This window comes from Acanthaster planci, linkage group LG07 (assembly GCF_054643075.1).
Source record: "Acanthaster planci isolate LZ-2023a linkage group LG07, COTS_SCS, whole genome shotgun sequence".
Classification (NCBI taxonomy): Eukaryota; Metazoa; Echinodermata; class Asteroidea; order Valvatida; family Acanthasteridae; genus Acanthaster; species Acanthaster planci.
In genome coordinates, this window is record NC_141783.1 from 17,529,175 (window position 1) to 17,549,308 (window position 20,134).

General features: G+C 41.4%; 2 protein-coding genes across 4 annotated transcripts; one reads left to right on the top strand and one right to left on the bottom strand.

Annotated features, from left to right (window-relative positions):
- Positions 1-69: 69 nt before the first annotated feature.
- On the top strand, positions 70-4,653 carry LOC110980331 (uncharacterized). Of its 2 annotated transcripts, none has more exons than XM_022236919.2 (6): positions 70-226; positions 938-1,088; positions 1,366-1,459; positions 2,335-2,494; positions 2,863-3,018; positions 3,725-4,653. In XM_022236919.2, the coding sequence occupies exons 2-6, from the start codon at positions 946-948 to the stop codon at positions 3,895-3,897; spliced, it is 726 nt and encodes a 241-aa protein (XP_022092611.2). In that variant the 5' UTR covers positions 70-226; positions 938-945; the 3' UTR covers positions 3,898-4,653. The 2 variants fall into 2 exon arrangements, with proteins under 2 accessions (XP_022092611.2, XP_022092610.2); XM_022236918.2 differs by lacking the exon at positions 70-226 and adding an exon at positions 357-375.
- Positions 4,654-18,413, bottom strand: eif3d (eukaryotic translation initiation factor 3 subunit D). Of its 2 annotated transcripts, XM_022236916.2 has the most exons (15): positions 18,185-18,412; positions 16,948-16,993; positions 15,462-15,598; positions 15,028-15,210; positions 14,545-14,666; positions 12,765-12,897; positions 12,450-12,545; positions 11,419-11,467; positions 11,085-11,215; positions 9,680-9,759; positions 8,695-8,824; positions 8,037-8,179; positions 7,216-7,408; positions 6,278-6,374; positions 4,654-5,888 (listed from the first exon to the last, which is right to left on the bottom strand). In XM_022236916.2, the coding sequence occupies exons 1-15, from the start codon at positions 18,308-18,310 to the stop codon at positions 5,875-5,877; spliced, it is 1,680 nt and encodes a 559-aa protein (XP_022092608.2). In that variant the 5' UTR covers positions 18,311-18,412; the 3' UTR covers positions 4,654-5,874. The 2 variants fall into 2 exon arrangements, with proteins under 2 accessions (XP_022092608.2, XP_022092607.2); XM_022236915.2 differs by lacking the exon at positions 4,654-5,888 and having other exon boundaries at positions 6,246-6,374; positions 18,185-18,413.
- Positions 18,414-20,134: the final 1,721 nt, after the last annotated feature.

A 20,134-nucleotide genomic window follows, 5' to 3' on the forward strand; every position in this document is an offset into this window, starting at 1 on the left:
TATTTTTTTAACCAGGTGATATTCATTAGATACAGCACGCAATTTCTCATTGGAGAACACTGGTCACAGGACCGGAAGTGGGGTTTGCTGAACCCGCGGGAAATGTGAGGCACGATTGTTTACATTCAAAGGATTCAAGTTGTGTTTTCCCCTCCAGGTCTATGGTTAGGCCTATGTCTTGTCTGACATGTGACATTTGATTGATTCAAAGGAAGTACATGTGACTGTAAGCTCTCGTGTCTGTTTGTAAACTCGTAAAATACCGATTTTTCAAACATTAAGAAGGTGGCTTTCGGGCGTAAGAATAGCAGCCATCCACCCACCCGTCAACACGTACCACACCAATGCATACCGTCATAAACTGGTTTAACTTTTGTAAAAACCTCATTTTAATTAAAATAGCATGTGTTGATGGTGTTTTGGAAAATCTTACATGAAAAAGTTAGAAAATGTAGGCCTAGAAGGAAAATATCAGAACCCGTTATAGTTAGAAGTTAGATCATGGTTAGCAGGTTTGGGGTCTAGCCAAACCCAGGTGGACTCCCTGACTACGTTACGGAGGGATGTAATGAAGACTGGCGTCCAACCTACATGTAGATGTTTACTGTGGAATTTGGCGTGTAAAACGAGAATAATTTCTGAAGTTAAATTAGGCCAATGAATTTTACAATGAAATTTTGATATGATTAAAAATATGTTAACAATTCATGTCATGTTTAGAAAGACTGGATGTACTTTCCAGCGAGGGCTTTTTGTTGTTGCTGTGTTGGGGAATTTGATGGGGAAAGTACGGGAACATCAGAAAGTAAAACAAAAAACTTGCAAAATGTATTTTACAAGCAAATTGGATGCTTTTGGATATTGGATAGACATGTGATATTGTAATGAGAAAATTGGACATGTTGGAAGAGTCACTGAAAACAATTTTACTATTCAGTCAGGAGCATGAGCACAACAAAGTTCTTCACCTCTGGCAGTGCTGCTACTTGGGAGAAGACGCTGGGTCTCTATGGCAACGTAATGGAGCTGAAAGCCTCCAGCATCAAGAAGCCGGGAGGCAAGAAAGAGCTCCTGGATCTGGATAAATGGTGGGCAAGGGCCCCTAAACAATCAATCAACTAAACAAAACTAGCAAAGTGAAAACCAAAACTGCTGCCAATCATTAACGACAAAAGATTGGACAAAGTAACAAATACAGGTATTTTGGCAGTTGACAAAGAAAATTATTTCATGCCATCAGTTTGTGTTTATGCCTTCTGCCCACCTAAGATTACAGTTTCATTTGCCTCGTTCACTTTTGTTTAAATTTTTGAAAAAAATTAACATGTTTCAACTATCACTTGTCTTTTTTGTTGTGATTACTAGGTACCAGGAGAAACTACCCAAGCTCATTCAGGAGCGAGACCCCAAGTATATCACTCACGAGGAGATCACCAAACTCATGAAATGGAAACTCACTGTGAGAGAAGCTTTGTTGAAGAATGTTCCTTGCTTAAGTAAGGTGGCTTGCAGAGACATAAAGTCTTTAATAGCCTTTGGTTTGTTACTGTCTTATTGACTCACCCATATCGAATTTTTTCACTCAAGTAGTTTTTGAAATTTATGAGTGTTTAGTGCTATTGGTCAACCTGATCCATCACGTTCCCCTATCGGTTGCTCCTCTAGAAAATCTCAGAACTCACTTCCACTTTTCGTTGAAGTCTTTCACAATTGAGAAAGACAAAAGTAATTGGTTGACAATGGAAGAATGACAGATTGTGCTACAGGATCAACTGAACTGAACAGTCAATCAGTCAATCAATCAATCATGCAGACTGACTGATCGTGTCCGACACTCATAAGTGGAGACTTTCACAAACTATAGCTTGAGGGGAAAATGAGGTAGGGCATGTGTAAAAACTGGCATATTAAACTGCAAAGGAGACCCTTGGGGAGTAAGATTTTCTTCCAAGGGAATTGATGTTGGTTATTGTGGGTGGATGAATTTTGAAACCACATCCATGCATAGTATTCAATAAGTGAGCTATCGCAAGTCCTAGTGAGTCCACCACAGGTTACTCAGTCATGAATCAAGTCACAAGGCTACTCAGATGAATTTTGACAATGGCATGTTCATCCACTGGTGCTTTCAACCATGCTACTAATATGACTTGGCTCGTTTGCAGCGATTAAAAAGCTCAATTACTTTGTCCTCCAGACCTGTGAGAATTCTCATCTTGAGTTGGATGAATCAAATAAGCTTTTTCTCTAACTCATCCTCGCTACTGCTGTGTGCATCTACACGGTCCAATATTAACTCCACTGATGTTTCAACACCTTTTTTTTTCACTCCAGCGGGGCAAGTTCCGCCCCAGACTGTATGACATGGTGCAGAGCAACAAACCCGAGTTGGTAGAATCGGCAAGCAAGGCTGCCTTTAAGAGCCTACCCAACTTGACCAAAGCCCTCAAGGAGTTGACCGTCCTGAGTGCAGTGGGACCAGCAACAGCTTCCGGTGAGTCAAGATACTGGCACCTGACTTTAGCCTGCATGAGGTATGGTGGACCCAATAGGAGGAGTTTATTGTCTGCTTGAAGTACTCTTGAAAAGGAAAATAAACATGTACTAAGATTTGCATGACGGGTGTAATGAGTTGAAGGGTTGAGGTAACATCATGTGAATTTCTTGCCTGAGGTTGTGAAAAGAACCGGTGAACTCAATGTTTCAGGCAGGATGCTCTGTCTTGGCCCAGGTGGATTCCCTGACAATACTATGTTACTCATAACAAAATGAAGACTGCCGTCCAACCTGGGCTAGCTCTGTCAGTTGTCTGGAGACTGATTCACCAACATATTAGACTGATGTTGCCTTTTACTTTTGCAGCCATTTTGGCAGCCGGAGCTCCGCAGCATGCTGCCTTCATGGCCGATGAGAGCATGTTACCCATACCAGGCTTAGCCCCACTGAAGTATACCGCAGCACAGTACGAGCAGTACACGGCCGAGGTCACTGCATGCGTCAAGAGGCTCAACAAGGAAGGTGAGGGATTGCTTAGCAAACTTCGGTGCTGAGCGAAGATCGGCATGGAGTCAGTCCCAAGTTGTGTGCAGTGCATGCCATTGTGTTTGCTAACTGCTTTTGCTCAGCAGGTATTTCCTTTGTATAGAAAATTTGTGTGCTTTGCACAAATGAAAAGTGGCCTTACAGTCTGGGATCTAGCATCTTCATGTAAGGACTGCTGGAGGAAATGTGAGGCCTACCCATGGGAACCGATTGAGTGCACTAACTTTGTGCTAGTATTGTGTGGGACCACTTCACATGTCAGATTTCATTAGTATTATGCACAGGACATGTGACCAATTTTCTGTTGAATGGGCACAAAAATGAGTCATTAGGCTCATTTGGGGATTTAATTTCTCACTACGGTTCAGTATACATGTACAGAGGACAAAACATTATTTGGAGGTGGCGGTGAGAAATGCCAGCATTTTGTCCACAGGTAATACACTGTATGATTTTGCCCACAGTATGCCATGGTGTTACGCCATTCTTGTGAAGATCACCATCACTTGAACTCAACACACAATACTAAAAACCTGGTGTCAAACAAAGCTACAAAACAAATTGCCCTGAATATAATTGCATTCTTAGCTTTTACCTTTATGTACTTTTGGAAAAAATTCAATATTTATTCATTGCCCGAGTCTGTTGAGCATATTATTCCTGTTGCCTTTTCTCTTGTCAGATCCATCCAGGCAGTGGACACCCCACAGAGTAGAGCTGGCACTTTGGACCCACTGCATGGCCAGCAAACTACAGCCCAGCCTCCTTGACCAGCTGAATGCAGGCGAGAAACGAAAGGCCGCTGACAGTAGTAGCAGCGACAGCACAAAGCGGGGCAAAAGAGGTGACAAGTAACAGAGTTTAGCACTTACGTTCACGTTTCTTTCATTGTGATGTTTCACCGACTTGTTTGAAACATACTGGTGGTTGGGTTGCTTTTGAAAAAGTTGGTCTTTCTTAAGAGCCAAATAATTTTTAGATCTAAAGCTTCATGAAAAAGAACCATTTTTGTATTGAGGACGTGAAAATTTAATCGTTTATCGTATTTGTTTAACATTGGAACAAGTTCAGGGCTACTAATAATGAACATTCAGTTGTTTTAGTTGTTCAAATTTGGCAATGGACACAAAAGGATACAGTCTGCTTCTTTGGTGGAAAAGATGTCACCAGAAAACTGTTGAGTACTATAAAGTTCTTGGTGATTGTGTTACACTTGCAAATTACAAAGTCACAGAGATTATGACTGTGTGTAAAAGTGATTTAGTTTTGTATTTTTGATAGAGTCAATCATTGTGAAAATCATTCACTTCATTTACAAGATGTCCAAGTATTTCAAGTTTTTCCATTTTTCTAACAATCATGTTTAATATTTTTCAGATATACAGGAACAGTTTTAAGTAAAGGTCAGTTACTTTTTAGGAGAAAAAGTATCGAGTTGAACAGATCATGTAAAGATATGAAAGATCCTATACAAGTTTTATATTTAAGTTGATTTGTATAAAGCACAAAAGAGTTTATGTAAAACAGATTTTACTGACGTATTCAAATATGTCAAGTATCCTGCTGTTGGAAGTTTCTTGTGGACAGAAAAAAACTGAGACAAAAGAAGAATTTGATATGTAAGTGGCATTTATTGAACTCGGTCCTTCCAATAAGCCTTTTGCGAGTGACCTTTGAATAAAATCTGGTACACTGAATTCTTTAAATTCACGTAAACATAACAATTCTCCTTATTAAAAACACTTCCTATACCTCGTGATTCGGCCCAAGCTTTTACTTAGTTACATAAGAGATGCCTTGCAACAATACACTATTCCCAATGGATAAGAAGGGCACAAAGGAACCAGTCCATTCCAGAGATGCCCCAAATCACGAGGTATAGCAACAGCGTCTTTAGTCTGGGGAATTAAAGTTTTTACGTTTGTGTGAAATCAAATAACTCGGTGTACCAGATTTTATTCAAATTTAACTCGCACATGGCTTATTACAAGACAGGTTATGACCTCTGCTTCCACTGTCACAGAGCGTTTTTTGAATGAATGGATTCCACTTAGACTTTGGTTTCGCTGGTTCCAGCCATTTTGAAGCAGTGTTCGAAACCATATGTTCAAACTCTGACTGGAACCAGCATAACCAAAGTTGAAGCCGAATCCACTCGTTTAAAACAATTCTCTTAGACTTTGCTTTTTCCTTGGAAATGTCTAGCCCTTTTCAATAACAATACATGACTCCTGATGGTTTTAAGGGACTGGAACAAAATTACAACTTCGCAAAGTGGAGTTTAAAAGGGAAAGTAAGGGACAGGCTGACTGAACTGAACTGCTGGACTGCAACCTTCCTAATCTGAACAATCTAATAGCAGTCTCATACATCATTGACGAAAGTGATAAAAACTGAAACAGCTTCGTATCTCGATGAAATAAATATTAAACTGGGCCACAGATGTCATACAAAACACTGCTGTCTACCTGTGACGGTCTCTTAAAGGAAAATCTTGATTCAGGATGCCTCTGTATGCTCTGATGAAGAAACGTTTATCGTACCACTGTTTAGTTGTTAGAGAATATTGACCTGCTCTACAGAAATACAATTTGCTTTCTACTTGATTACAATAAAAGCTTGCCGGACTGCCCTGACACACATTTAACAATTTCAAAATTCATTTTGAGGCTTGCATGGAACGGTAACTAGAGTTACCGGAGCAAAGGCAAAATGAGACTCGGGAACTCAATACGAGAGGATAAAGTTTGTGTTGTGCAGAGATTTGATTTGCAAGACCTGGTGACGACTTGAAGATCCCCGACGAGTATCTCCATGGAATTTCTTTAGACTTTATGCCTCTTCATCTACAGATGAAAATAAATGGGAAAGCATTGTGATTGAGATTGTCAAAAGTGAATGTTTTAATGCTGTACAATTTCACCAGAGGGAAGTATACATCTGTGCCCATCTCAGGAGTTCCAATGTCCTCAGATACACATAGGACAGGGATAACTTTTAATCATCAGTGATAGGCACCCAAGCAGGCAAGCAAGAGACTTTCTTATACCAATTCCTCAAGAACAGGGCATTGCTGAGTCCGGCGCTGAATTGTCCACCCATAACTTGTTTCAAATGCAGTTTCTGTCCACACTTCAAATGTTTCAAATCCCAAATATCGCAGACTGTGTGAACTCAAAATTGTTTGTGTGCGTGCATGACGAGGGCTGCGGTGCAATTTAATTGTGGTCCTCACCATTATCATCATCTTCATCCTCTTCCGAGGACGTCTCTTCAGCTTCCTCATCGGAGCTGAAGGTGTTGTCCGGGATGTCGTAGATGCGAACCACCGGCTGGGACAAAGGTTGAAAATAAACGTGTTTATTAGTGCAACTCATAGTTGATAACTGACTGCTGTGATGTGGGACACTAGGTATTTTGTTATATCTCCGTCTTGATGTTTTTCACTTCTTTTTCTGAGGGAAATGAAGGGTGCCTAAGAATCTTTGACCAGTAGAAGTTAACGGTCCCTGCAATATCCTGTGCAATGCAGGGGTGCGTGTGTGCATGCGCAGTGATATCATACAACCCTGGCTGCTGTCTAATGATGTGTGTGACATGCGGTTATGTTGCCCTGTCACGTGATCGCTCTGTGCCCGAGAAAAACAGCATTCAAGACAGAGGCACTGACTTGTTTATTTATTTAAATCTGGTCATCCAACAGTGCATTTAGCGCCACCTACACGGTTAAGTGACAGATAAGAAGACAATGAAGAAATGTTCACTTTTAGAGGTGGAAGGAAAACCGAGGATGAATATTCCGGGGAAAACCCATGGAGTCAGGCAGGAACTGAAAAATCAATCCACATGCTGATCTAGGTGGGATTCGAATCAGGGTCGCAGAGGTGGAAGGTGAACCACTACACCAACCTGATTCCCCTGAGCTGTTCCTTGCTAGTTTCCTTCTTAAAAGGGCTATTTACAACACTAGCATGAGATCGAGACACCCCAAATACTATTTACAGCTGATGATGACCAGTGTTGGCAGAACTAACTGTTCTGTTTAACTATTTAAAAATATGGAAACACTTCCATAGATCTTAGCACTAACGCAACAATTTAAAACGAGGAAAATAACCCAAATCCACACTGTTGGACGGGAAAAAAAGAGTCAAGGAGGAGAGGTTGGTCTACCTTCATGGGGTCCTTCAGGATGAGGTACTTGCCCTCCTTGAGCTTGAAGCACTTGTCCACTATGCAGCGTAGGATGCCCCAGCAGTTCTCCATGTTCAGCGTGATCTGAGAGGCCAACTCCACCGGCTTGAACTGCTGCGAGCCCAGGATGACGTGCTTGGAGGAGTCTCGCGGGTTCAGCCGGGAAACGTAGCTGAGAAATGAACACAGGAGAGTTGACTGTCATCTTAGTCACCCAGAGATACAAATGCTGAAACTCATAAGTTTGAAATTTAAAGGCAATCATTCAGGTCAAATTAAGAACTTAACAACTGAAAAAGCAGCTCTAGTGGGAAGATCTTGTTCATGTGCGGTTGATTTTCTCTTTTGTAATGATATAAAGTGGAAAAATTACAAGGGAATCAGCTGGACCAACGTCCACTGTTGTGAAGGAAAATATTGAAAACCAATTTGTTCTGGTTTTCCCTTAACCCTAATCTTCCCCAACCACACAGAATTAAACAGTAGTAAAGTGTTTAATTCTGTGGGGATAGGTCTGGTAGGCCCATAACAGCTGGCTTTTGCATTGGGTTTGGCATACCTCAGAAAAACAAAATCCAAGAGCCTCTGTGCACAAAGTCCCATATAGGTGTTTAACTTTGTGTGAAAGGGGAAGGTTAGGGCCAGCAACCCTTGGGGGGTTAGGGTTAAGAAAATTCTGTGTTGAAGCCGAGTACAAGTACTACGGCCATAGGATACGGTTGGCAGTTCCAAACACACTGAAGTAGGCATAGTATAAACTTGCTGAAGCCAAAGGGGGAAGTTGCTTTATTGGAACTCACCCGAATTTGATCTGGTCTGAGCCACTGAGGAGAGCGCACACCGTCCACTTGGACAGTTTGAAGCTGTTGTTCTTCAGCTCTGTGGCCAGCACGGCTCCACGCTGGGAGTCTAGCTTCTGACGCCACTCTGCGATGCCAAGTTGCTGAAACAAAGAATGACAAATTTACAGTCAAGTCCACCATGTAGTAAAATGACCTAAAGCACGGCAACGGTGTCAGGTAAATGGAAGAATGCCACATAAATACATCTGCACATCATGAGTCGTTCTATTATTTTATAAATGAAAAGAAATTGAATTTACGGGTGTGAAAGAGACACTAGTCTTCTGAATGAAAATAATTAAAACTGAAAAGAGGGAGGTCAGTCCACTGCAACCTCACTCACAGATATTCTTCACAACACAACACTCTCCGTTTGAAAAAATAACAGCCATTATTTATGAAATTTAAAAGCCAATTTTTAGACAACTTTTACCTTAAATGATTTGAACTTGCCACCACATTTTAAAGGCAGTTTCCTGGAAATCCAAATTTTTGTCTCGACAGAATGTGAACATTGTCAGTTTCTCTACAGATTCCAAGCCAATATTGACAATGCACATTTTCCACCAAGTTCTAGTCTTAATTTTCGACACAAAGCCATTCTGTTTGCTCATACCTTTGAGTCCCACTCGTTGAGCGTCTTGATGCTGATGAATTGTGTCTCCCCACCAGAACCCATCATGACAGCGTCGTGCTCGCACCGTACAATGAGGTCAAGGTCGTCCCCGATGTTGAACTTTCGGTACCTTAATGTCAACAGCAGAAAAATAATTGCAAGAAGTAAACAAAATATCATCCATTGTCCCTACAGACACTGTGTGAGTATTGGGTCCAATCTCCTTAAACTTCTAAGCAGAAGATATTTCTAAGCGAGTTGATGTCTGGAGCCAAAATGTGACGTGAACAAGTCAAAAGGCTTACACAATGCACGATATTTTAGTAGTCCTTTTGGCATATATCGGCCTTGATGATGCACTGTTTCAGAACATAGATACACATTATACAAATATTGACTCCTTCGAGTGGTATAGTTTGCCTCAGGAAACTAGAATGTTTCATGGATCACCTCGGGAGGCTAGTTTTACTGTACCGCGAGATAAAGCAGTCAATGTTTGTTTTATAACACCTCCCCACAGATTCTGCAAAATTTAAGCTAAAAATCAATAATGAAACACCAAACTGGAATTTACAGTCATCAAATTTAATTCAAGAATTCCAAACGGAACAGCAACGTTTGAATACATTCATTAACCAATGTTGTTCGCTATGAGCCGAAATACACGCCTATGCTTTCGTTGCTACGGATATAGTTCTTTGGTTTCTACTGGTATAGTTCTCTTTCAGAATGAGGCTGCATGGTATAGTCTTTTTGAAGCAGTGGTATAAAATAGTAAAACTAGCAAGCGTCACATGACACGCTTTCGGCCAATCAAGATACAGAATCTGTGGGTGAGGTGTTATAAATGCAAATTGCTGTACAAATGCCTTACAAAAATTTGCAAAAGGTTTGTGCACAAACATGAATGTGCACATCTGGATTCCTATCGCACGGCGAGTTAGCGCTGCAGTAATGGAGCTCTATGGCATGACGTAGATCTTACCTATATCCAACAGAGGCCACCTCTGAGTCATCGTCTTCTTGGAATGGGTTGGGTTTGTCAAATTTATACTTTTCGCCATTCTGTTTGAAACAACAAACATTAATTCGCATGAAATAACACATTCCAAACCCTTAATTCATTTTGTAACATCCTTTTTTAACATGTTGACCTCCATACTGACAACCAGAATGTCTGACAAACTGACCAACCAACAAACTGCCAAACAACACTACATTTTTTCCACAGCTTTCATCTAACCTACAAGGTATGGATTCTTTCCCAAATGGCAATGGATTCTTTCCCAAATGGCAATGATAAAGTGAATCTTGCAATCCGTTTTTTGCAAAATATGTAAAAAAGCACCGAAACCTGAATGACTCTATTCTCTGAAAATTCCGAATTTGTGAGTCAAAAATCCTAAAATCTGGAGAAATGCACAGCTAGGTGTTTTTTGAGGTAATGACATCATTTGTTGGCTGTGAGAGAACCTTGATAGTTGCTACAGGGCTCCCACAAAGAAGACAAAAACATTGTCAAAATGCATTTGTAAAGGATTTTCCAATAGGGGGCCTACTGTCCTTTAACTGGTCACTGTCCATGACTGGTTGTAGAAACATACATACTGAAGTTTACAATCGCATGCCATGAATGGTCAAAGTTAGCATCAGGCGTACTAAGCTAATGAGCCCCATGGAAATCGGCACATGTTGTGAAAGCACAATATGGGCTTACTTGTCATTCGGAGCTGAAACCATACCAACCTCAGAACAATACTGTTATCCACACATTCTTTGGAATGATCAGCCAGGGATAACTTTGGTTCATCATCAGCAGGTGCAAACAGATTAAATTAATTACTGTAAGATCTGAATTAAAACTAAAGCAGAGCTGACAATACTACTCAGTATTTCCTTGCAAAGCATAAATCTCTCTTAATTCAACAACTTGATTCGACCATTATCGACTGCAGTAATACCGTAAATGAACAGAAAAGCTGCCAATGTCCTCATCCAAGATGTGAAAATCTATGGTTAAGTACACTGCACAGCTACGTTGTGGCGTAGGGCTTAAAGAGTGGTGAAAATGTTACGCTGAGACTAGTGACATCAGCTGCAGGACCTGGGCCCAATTTCATGTGCTTACCGCAAGCAAAAATCGGTGCTTACTGTAGCAGAAAATTCTGTGCTTATGGTGAACGTATTTCAAGGGTTAGCAAGGAATTTTGGCCTGTGCGCATGCATACATCCCGTAACTAAGGATTCTGCGCTTAAAAGGTTAGCGCAGAATTTTTCTGCTGGTGTGGTTAGCACAGAATGGAAATTGTAAGCGCGGAATCCTGCGGTAAGCAGCGCCATGAAATTGGGCCCTCTTCAGACTGTGAAGGGCTTCAGGACGCAGCACCGACCTTTTTCAGACACTGCTGGGAGAAGTTGTGGTTGATGAAGGTAGCTTCTAGGGCCAGGTTGCGGGGAGAGTTCATGTGGTTACCCTCATCCTGAGGGGTCTCGATGGCCGTCTCGTTCACCGTCAGCAAATCTGGAGGTAAACCAACCCACTACAATGTCACTTTGTAGCTGTTATGCTCAGAAAGACATCAAAGTCGAAAGTAGACTCTGCAATGACACTGTCCCAAGGCTACTTTACTGCAAACGTCACAGCCGCAAATGAGACATGTCATTAAGGTTATCTTCAAGCAGATGAGTTTTGTTTCATTAGGTCTAATACAGTGGCATACTCACCAAATTCCGGATCGTCTCTTTTATCAAAGAAGAGCTTGCCTCCGACATGCTGTAGATAAATACAGACGTCTAGGCTGTGAGTGTATGTCAATGCGTTCAATGATTTCACACATGCTATTCACACAGTCGGTGTACAATAACACGTTATATCATTGAGTTTTCAACCCAGAAGTCCCCAAATCAAAGTTATTTAGACTACAGAATCACCTGATACTGGTTTTGTGATAAACTGCATTTAGTTACAAAATCTACTTTGGAAGGTTTTTAGTCTTGCAGTCAAGACCCCTTCAGAACTAGTACACAAACTCGCAAGACAATCATAAGACCTCCTGTCTGAATTAATGTCACAAGCCATTCAAATGAACTGCAATAAGAGCTTTCCTTGTCACTGTTCATCCTGCTACTGGTGACTGGTCTTGTGACTGGTCTTGTGACTGGTCTTGTGACTGGTCTTGTGACTGGTCTTGTGACTGGTCTTGTGTCTGGTCTTGTGACTGGTCTTGTGTCTGGTCTTGTGACTGGTCTTGAGTCTGGTCTTGTGACTGGTCTTGTGACTGGTCTTGTGACTGGTCTTGTGACTGGTCTTGTGACTGATCTTGAGTCTGGTCTTGTATCTTGTCTTGTGATGATTTTAAATACGATACTGGAATGTTTATTTCAATTTGATACCTTTCTCAGACAGATGCTATCCTCATGCTCACATCAGACAGGGATAACTTTGCTCATCACAGGAAGGTAACATTTAAAATTCAGAACCCTCATCAAGACATCAAAGTCCCCCCAAGGTACCAACGACCAGGCTTCTAAATGTTGCAACCCAAAAAACTGTTAAAGCTATTAAGCTAAGCTATATCCATGTTTGAACTGTATGTGCTGCATAATTTGATGTCATGAGCATACACGAGATAAAAATCTAACGTGGGACACATAATTCTAGCATCAGAATACATGACTCAATTCAAAATTTCAGACGGGCAACCGGATAGGCACTGAACTGAGGACTTCCTTGAAGTCACTGCAACAATTCTTACCTGTACGATTATATCCCAGGAGTACACTGAACGGGTGCAACACATCAGAGTGGCCAAGATGATATCGGTAGCGAACACCTTGCCTTTGCCTGCCAACTACATCATTGGATGCAACAGTAAAGAGAGAAATTACACCATGACCAATTAAGGTGGCAACCCAATTCAGAATTACATTGAGCTAAGAACAGAAAAATAAATGTTTTTCGGTGAAAGTATAAAGCAAACAGTTGTTAAGTATAAACAAGATTGTTTTCAGACTAAACTCTGAAATGTATTAGACAAGTGTTTTGAAGATTTCAAACTCGACCTGCGTACCTTTCTGATAATGGGGTCATCGGTGGTGGTGACCTTGTGGAAGATGCGATTGACCCTTGCCAGTCTCCGCTGGGACTTGGTGGTGATGCGGTCAAAGGTCTTGTCGTAGTACTCCATCTCTCCACAAGTAACCCTGACAACAAGAAAACATAAAATCCAAATGTTCAGTTTACCTGACTGAATACCTAACAACCTTTTTAACACTGCAAAGTAAACTGACTAAAGCATTGTTTATAAACTGTGGCCTTCCTATGGGCCAACATGAGTACCAGATCGCCACACACTCCTCAGGGACCACAGATTCCACCTCAGAATTGTGCCAAGTGCAGTGCCCTCTCCCTCTGACACACACACACACGCACCCTTACATATTGTGGGGTATTTCCTTTGTTCTCGTGTACAAAACTCCCACACAACACAGAAAAAATTTCAAATCACTGCCATTTCAACCAAATTCAGTTTCCTGGGTTGAAATTTCGACCATATGTCCCTTATATAAAACACTTCAACTTGTGACAGATGAATGACACTTGAAAATTCCTCCTTTTTGAGTAAATTTGAAATATGTATTTCGTGAACTTCTTGTGGGGTACCACTTTAGTCCCCACAAGGATCAAAACTGGCCTTGTGGGGTACCTTCCATTGTTCCGGCACCCCACAAGGCACCATGTACAAGTGCACATGAACACGCTAGCACTGCAGCCTTGGTATGGACATTTCTTTCTATTTTGCAAAGTCAAGGAAACTCAGTGAAAGTATTTAATATTCTTGCACTGCGAACACTATTTTGAGCCCGATTTTTGTTAATGCTTTCCTTAACTGTTTCCCTCCATTTACTAGGAATAACCCAAACCCCAAAATGCTTTTACACTTTTCTTTTTTCCAGTAACCGTATCTACGCAATATCTCCACTTCCACTGTTGTGTGGACATGTTTTGTTCCCGAGTCCACACAAGGAACAGCATGTTTGTACATCTGCAAGAACACCTGCAATCGTACCTTGGATGGCACCGTACCAAGTGGAAACATTTCTTTTGTTAGGAAATTTTGAACTGGATTGTGGGGACTTTTGCCTGTCCCCGTAATGATTTTGACCCTAAATCGACAGGTGTACAGTCCTCACAAATACAGACCAAGTTTTGAAGGGCTCCCATAGGATTTCTATATGATTTCCCCAAGTGGGGGCCTACTGTCCTCTAACTGATCGTGGTTTAAGACTGAATGTAAGAAACGAACTCATATACTGAGGTTTACAATCACACGCAGTGCACATTCAATGCTGGCATTGTCCACTAAGAGACTGATGAGCCCCCGGCTTATGCTGTGGATACTGCTTGGAATTTTTGACGCATCCTTAGGAATTTTCAGCCATGGACAACTTCACTCCATCCTCAGCAGATAAAAACAGAATAAAGTAATTACAAGATCCTGATAAAAAAGGCTGTGCACAGAGCAATAATCAGCAAATTTCCTTGAAAATCTTAAACTTTCTCTATATTCAATAATAAGCAAAACAAATCACAAAACTGAAGACTAGGCTTTCACCAAGAAAAAATTTTTCCTGAGTTTAGGAAACATAAAGCACTCCTGATTTCTTCTTTTCTTTTAAAAGTCTCCTTTCCCAGTGATGCACATCTTCAGAGCAGGATTCAGAGAAAGATTAGATATTTCTTTTTTGGGGGAAATCTTGATACCTGTATAATGCCTACGACCCACAAATACCTGCCCAAAAATGTCGACGTGCCATTGATTGTTACTGTGTAAAAAAAAAACAACTCACAGGTCCTCCGACTCGTTGATGTCTGGGTAGCGGAGCTTGTTGAGCCGAGGGAAGTCTAATTCCTCCAGGACCTCCCACTCACTGCGAACCTGCACTGAGGCATTCCGTGTCTTCACCGGCCCCTGCATGCGGGTCACACAAAACAAATAATATGACTATTTGAGGAATCCTGTGATGCCAACTGCTTAATATCAATCTCACACATCTTCCCCGGGTTCTTTGTAAAATGTAATACAAATCACCATAAAGCTGATGACAGCGCCCTGACAGGTGTTCTGTAGTAGCACTTTCACCAGCATTCAACACTGGAGTCTCCACCTTTGCCTTGCAGAGGAGACAATACAGGTACCCAATTTCAATTAAACCTAGCTTCGGTACAGCAAACCTCTGAGGTTTCGGCTAATTGTAGAAAAAGATGAATCCCCCCCCCCGTGAGAAAAATGTCGTTTGAATTGGAAGACTGAGGACTGGTTTTGTACTCACCGAAGCCTTCCAGAATCGGTTGTTGCCCTTGTCGGTCCACTTCTGCCGGCCCTTGCCGTACTGCTTCTGCAGCCGGCGCACCTGCCGCTGCCGCTCCTTCTGGGCCTTGGTCAGGGTCTGCATGTTGACCTGCTGGCCCCGTTGCTCGCGACGCTCACGATCCCGTCGCGTGGCGGCGCGCGGCTAGAAAGAATTAAGAGAAGATGACTCCCTCAGTTGACAGAGCAAACTGTGGGGGCCCTTTGAAGTGACTGGTTTGCTGATCTTCAGGCAAAAGTTCATTTTACCAAGATCATCAACTCTCACCCACTTGGTAGGTCCAAATCATGTCAAAATAGGACTGAGGACTTTCAGGGTTGAATTATTAACCACAGACCATTTCCCCACCAATAGTTTACGAGACAAAATATCCCAACAGGTTTACTAAACATTACCTGATTAAATCGCATCCGGTTGCGCAAGTAGATGGGTTTCTGGGCCCGTGCAGTATCCACCAGCTGAAACGAGGATTCATCCTGGTCATGGTAGTACGTGTACTGGTTACCTGACCCAAACTGCGAGGAGTATTTCCCTGGGAGTTAAGAACACATCGGACGAAAAGTGTGGTACAGAACAGTCATGACCTGGACATATCCAGCATTAGTTAGGATGTCAGTTGGGGGAGACAGGTTGGTGAAGCGACCGTAGTTCAAATCCCACCATGGCCAATATGTGGACTAGGTTGTTTTAGTCCTTACACAATTCCATGGGATTTCCTTGAAATATTTGTCCAGAGTTTTCCGTCCACCTCTAAAATTGGGTATTTCTTCACCATCTTCTCCCCTAAGTCCCCTAGGGAGAACAGTTGATAACTTACAGGGCTTTATCCCGGGGAAATAAGCAACGACATCCAATTTCTGAGCAAATTGAATTAAATACAGGCATATTTGTACCCATTCATAAAATAAACACCCATCTTTCCTAAAGCCAACTCTGTTTTTTCCCTTAATTTGATGGATCCAGGGTGAAACAGCTCAGCCATTATTAATAAATATGTGGCCAATCCCCGCCATTTTAATTTTTTTATCTCAAGGTGCACTTTGGTGGAGTTTATAATCCGATCTGCACAGAATGTGAAATTCTGGTCAATTACAAATACCCGTTCTCAACTTTAACAGTAAGTGAAAAACGTTTAAAAGGTGCAGCAAAATTTTATTTGGAAGAATTTCTCGATTTTTATAAGCCCCATGTTGAAAACCTCTCTGTTGTGAGTTGATGAGGTTCCGTAAAGAACTCCTTGACTCAGTTTTTTTGTCAGTATCATGTTTTCAGGAGTAAGCAAATTATCTTTTGACTAACGCATACATATAGTTGACGGGTGTAAATGAAAAAACAGTGGCCCATCGTTGTTTCATATTACCTTGAAGATTTACTGATATTTGTTAAAAATCTGGCAACGAGTTCCTTAATAGGGAACTTTTTGCCTCATTCTGTGCCCAATTACCCGCCATCGTTTTTAAAATATAACTTTGGAACTGAGTTTTAAGCAACTTCTTTTTTCAGATTAAATTTACATTTTTCGTGACAGACATTTATTAGTAGTAGTATGAGAGCAAGGATTCCTCAAGAGTGCCCTAGGTACTGTGGCTTGCAAGCCTGAAGACACCTGCAGAGAGGAGACAACGAGGAGCAGATCCAGATTTAGGGATGGGAAGAAAACCCAAGAGGATTATTCTGAGTAAAGCCTGCGGAATCAAGCAGGGACTGAAAACCCAATCTATATTTGGACTGAGCCGGGAATCAAACATGGATCACAGAGGTGGAAGGAAGAAAAGAACAACTATGCCAACCTAAAGGAATGTGTTTGTGTCCTCAATAGCAAGAACAAAACATGGAATGATAAAACAAGGTCACAAAAAGAGCATGGGCTGTGACACCTACCTAAGTATCTTTTGTCTTGGTATGTAGCACCAGTCCAGTCGGATACCTGGAAGAGAGCATAAAAAGACTCGTTATTTTTGTCAACAGTGATATGATGCAGTTTTAAACCCTAAGTACTGGACCCAAAAGTTTTTGATGTCAAAGTAGATATTGAACCAGTCACTAATATAGGGTGGAGTCAATTTGAATAATTCAGCATTCGAATATTCAACCTTCAATTCAATCGAATATCTGAATATTTGGTCGTACTGACTGGCATATTGTTGATGAACAAAACCATGTATATAAAATCAGTTGCTATAACACACACAATTGTACATTATAATCACTATCATAGCTTCTTGCGTCTAGGAGTATCTCCAGCCACGATTGAGCAAGATTTAATGGTTGAACAATACTTCTTGTCCAGTTGAAAATTTCTATTCCTTTTAAATTTTTTAACCCTAACCGCCTAAGCCCTTTTGGCGAGGACACACCCTCAATCCGTATGCATCCTTCACAATCAGTAATGCAATTTTGCCATGCAGCGTCTATCTTCCAAAATCCTCCCAAAACTGCCCGGAAAATTTGGAAGGACTGAGGATGGTTAAAACTTAGGGTTAATTATTAAATGAATAATTTACTTTTTACTGTTGTAAGATTTCTGTCGCTTTTCATATGAATTCGCTTGAAACAAGCCTCCTTAGTGCACTTTTTCTCATTTAAAACAAAAGAAAATTTTCCCTTCCTTTTCATGAATTTTTAATTCAAATATTCAAATTCGGAAAATAATATTTAAATATCTGATAAGTGATCAAGTAATCGGCACAGCACTACATTGATAAATATGCTGTTGTTACTGGCAAGGCAACCTACCATGTGCAGTGGGTTTTTGGGGGATCTTAGTGTGACAGAAATATCATCTGGTTCCATATTTACATTGCCTAACCAATCGCAGACACTCTATATGTACCAAGCAACTTTGACAACATCACTATGCTTACATGGTTCGTTAATTAATATGGTAATATGCATGCGTACATCTGTACATGATCTGTGTCTATGTCCAGGGTGATGTCGTCATTTAATATCAATAATTATTAATTTCCCTCAAAATTGAAAACCCTGAATGTTGATCAAGTCGTCTCTGAGTCATGTTGTCCCCGAGCTGGCGCAAAAACGGCCATGCATGACGGCCAACGAACCAGACGTATTTTTTTTACAGGCAAAATTGATAGGGGCCAAAGCCTGGGCCTACCTTTCCAAGTCGATCTCCTTTGGAAAATGGCTGATACGGAATATCTTTAAACTGCTCCGGTACCGCACACGGCCCCCATCCAGTGGGATTCTCTTGAATAACAGGAGGGACAAAATGTGCCGACATTTTGGGTTGATTTCTTTCGCAAAATACCACAGCTGCTGTAAATTCCTTACACGGCCATGTGAGGAAATCGCACCACTTAGTTCCCGCCGCAACCTAGGCCCAATTTCGCACGCGGAGCACAGTGTGAGAAATTGTAAAAAGATGAACGGAACCAGACTCGGTGCTGTTCATTTATGCAGCGCCCTCTACCATTATTATATGTCCAGGCACGCGGACCTCACTTGTTCGAATAACTTGGCTTTGGCTTGAAATTACGTACGAGTCTATGGTTATGGTAGTCTTGGCCCAAGACGTCAGTGATCGATAGTATTTCTGTTGAGCGCCCTCGCACAACTAGTTTTTACTTAGCTGGCGCACAGTCTAATTATGAGTCGTTAGGGGCGCACGATGCACGGTGTCCGCTATCGAGCTTCAACGTCTTGAAATCAAGACTATGGTTGTGGCTGAAGCCGCGCATGTGATTTCAAGCCACAGTCAAGTACGTAACACCTACATGTACATGTACACACTGTACATGTACATGTGTATTTCCCATAACAGGCAAAACTATTTTTAAGTCGTCTTAATTATCTTACTAATTCTATTTTTAATGTCCTAAATACTGTAAGGCACCATGGAGCATCATGATGAAATTGGTGAAAATGTGTTATTATTCTCGTTATTATTAAGCCGTAGAACTGCGCGGCGCGCAGCTTATTCCACACTCCGCTGTCTCCCGAGGGGCGGAGATCGTGAGATAGGTAACGTCCCTGAAATATTTTTGAGGGAGCACCTATTGCATGCAACGCGCCTTTCGGTATTTCTGTTGTCTTCCAAAGTTCTGATATGACATGTTTCTTTCACCTCGCACCACAATGAATGGGCATTAATTCTCTATGATTTTTAGAAAAAAAATCAGGATTTTATGAATTAGGGATATTGAAGGTTTTAAATCCGTCCCCTACCAAGCACATTTTTGATTTCCTAAAGAACTTGAGTTTGTATATTTGCGGGAAAATGGGCGATTAGTAAAAAAAACACGAAAGAAATGAATAAAAGTTGACAATGAGCAATTTGGATGCAATCGGGTCCGAAAGTGACACTATTTTAGCCATTTTGCAGAGAGATGCATTTTCAAAATGGCTTCTTTTCCGGGCAGTGAAATTTCCTTCATTTTACCTCATAAATTCATTGGTCAACCCCCCGAAAATTGAAAGGAAAATGAAAGGGGACATGTAGAACATCATTTTTCTGTGCAGACTGAACACCTCTGAGAGTTGTGAGTATATTTAAAATATTTGTGAAGTATGGGGATTTATCACTGCTGTCTATGGGAATTTGTTTGCTGCGGTGCACCCCAATGCGGTGATAGCCAAAAAAACACGCCCTCTTTTGTTAAGCTCGGAGCAGATTCAGTCAGTGTTAAGTGATTTGACGGATCTGGAGCGGCGGCTGTCGTGCGCATGGAGTATACCCACAAAAAACGTCGCGGCAAAATGCATGTGTAGCGCATACGTGCACACGCTTTTACGTGTTTTTTTGGCGCAGAGCAAAATGAAACGCCCATCTACTGATTGTTCGTTCAGGTTTTCGAGTTTTCCATAGGTTTGTGCACAAACATGGTTGCGCCCACCCAGCAGGCATTACTTTGTATATGAGTCACAGCTCTAGTTTTATATATAGCTTTATGTCTCAAGTTCATTGCCAATAAAGAAGAATGTCCGGGAAGATTGAAATACGAACCTAACCAAACTACGCACGTGAAGCCACTGGAAAAGTCCAATACACAGCTGGCCTTAGAGCCACAGACCTAAAGGCAGGGAATTCCAATGGGATACCAAGAGG

Excerpts from the sequence above, each read along its gene's own strand:
- LOC110980331 (XM_022236919.2), top strand. The coding sequence starts at position 946 with ATGAGCACAACAAAGTTCTTCACCTCTGGCAGTGCTGCTACTTGGGAG. Across the intron at positions 1,460-2,334 it reads TCATGAAATGGAAACTCACT|CGGGGCAAGTTCCGCCCCAG; the intron begins GTGAGAGAAGCT and ends TTTTCACTCCAG. Across the intron at positions 2,495-2,862 it reads GGGACCAGCAACAGCTTCCG|CCATTTTGGCAGCCGGAGCT; the intron begins GTGAGTCAAGAT and ends TTACTTTTGCAG.
- eif3d (XM_022236915.2), bottom strand. The coding sequence starts at position 18,310 with ATGTCGGCACATTTTGTCCCTCCTGTTATTCAAGAGAATCCCACTGGA. Across the intron at positions 12,546-12,764 it reads ATGACCCCATTATCAGAAAG|TTGGCAGGCAAAGGCAAGGT; the intron begins GTACGCAGGTCG and ends CCAATGATGTAG. Across the intron at positions 7,409-8,036 it reads TCAGACCAGATCAAATTCGG|CTACGTTTCCCGGCTGAACC; the intron begins GTGAGTTCCAAT and ends TTCATTTCTCAG.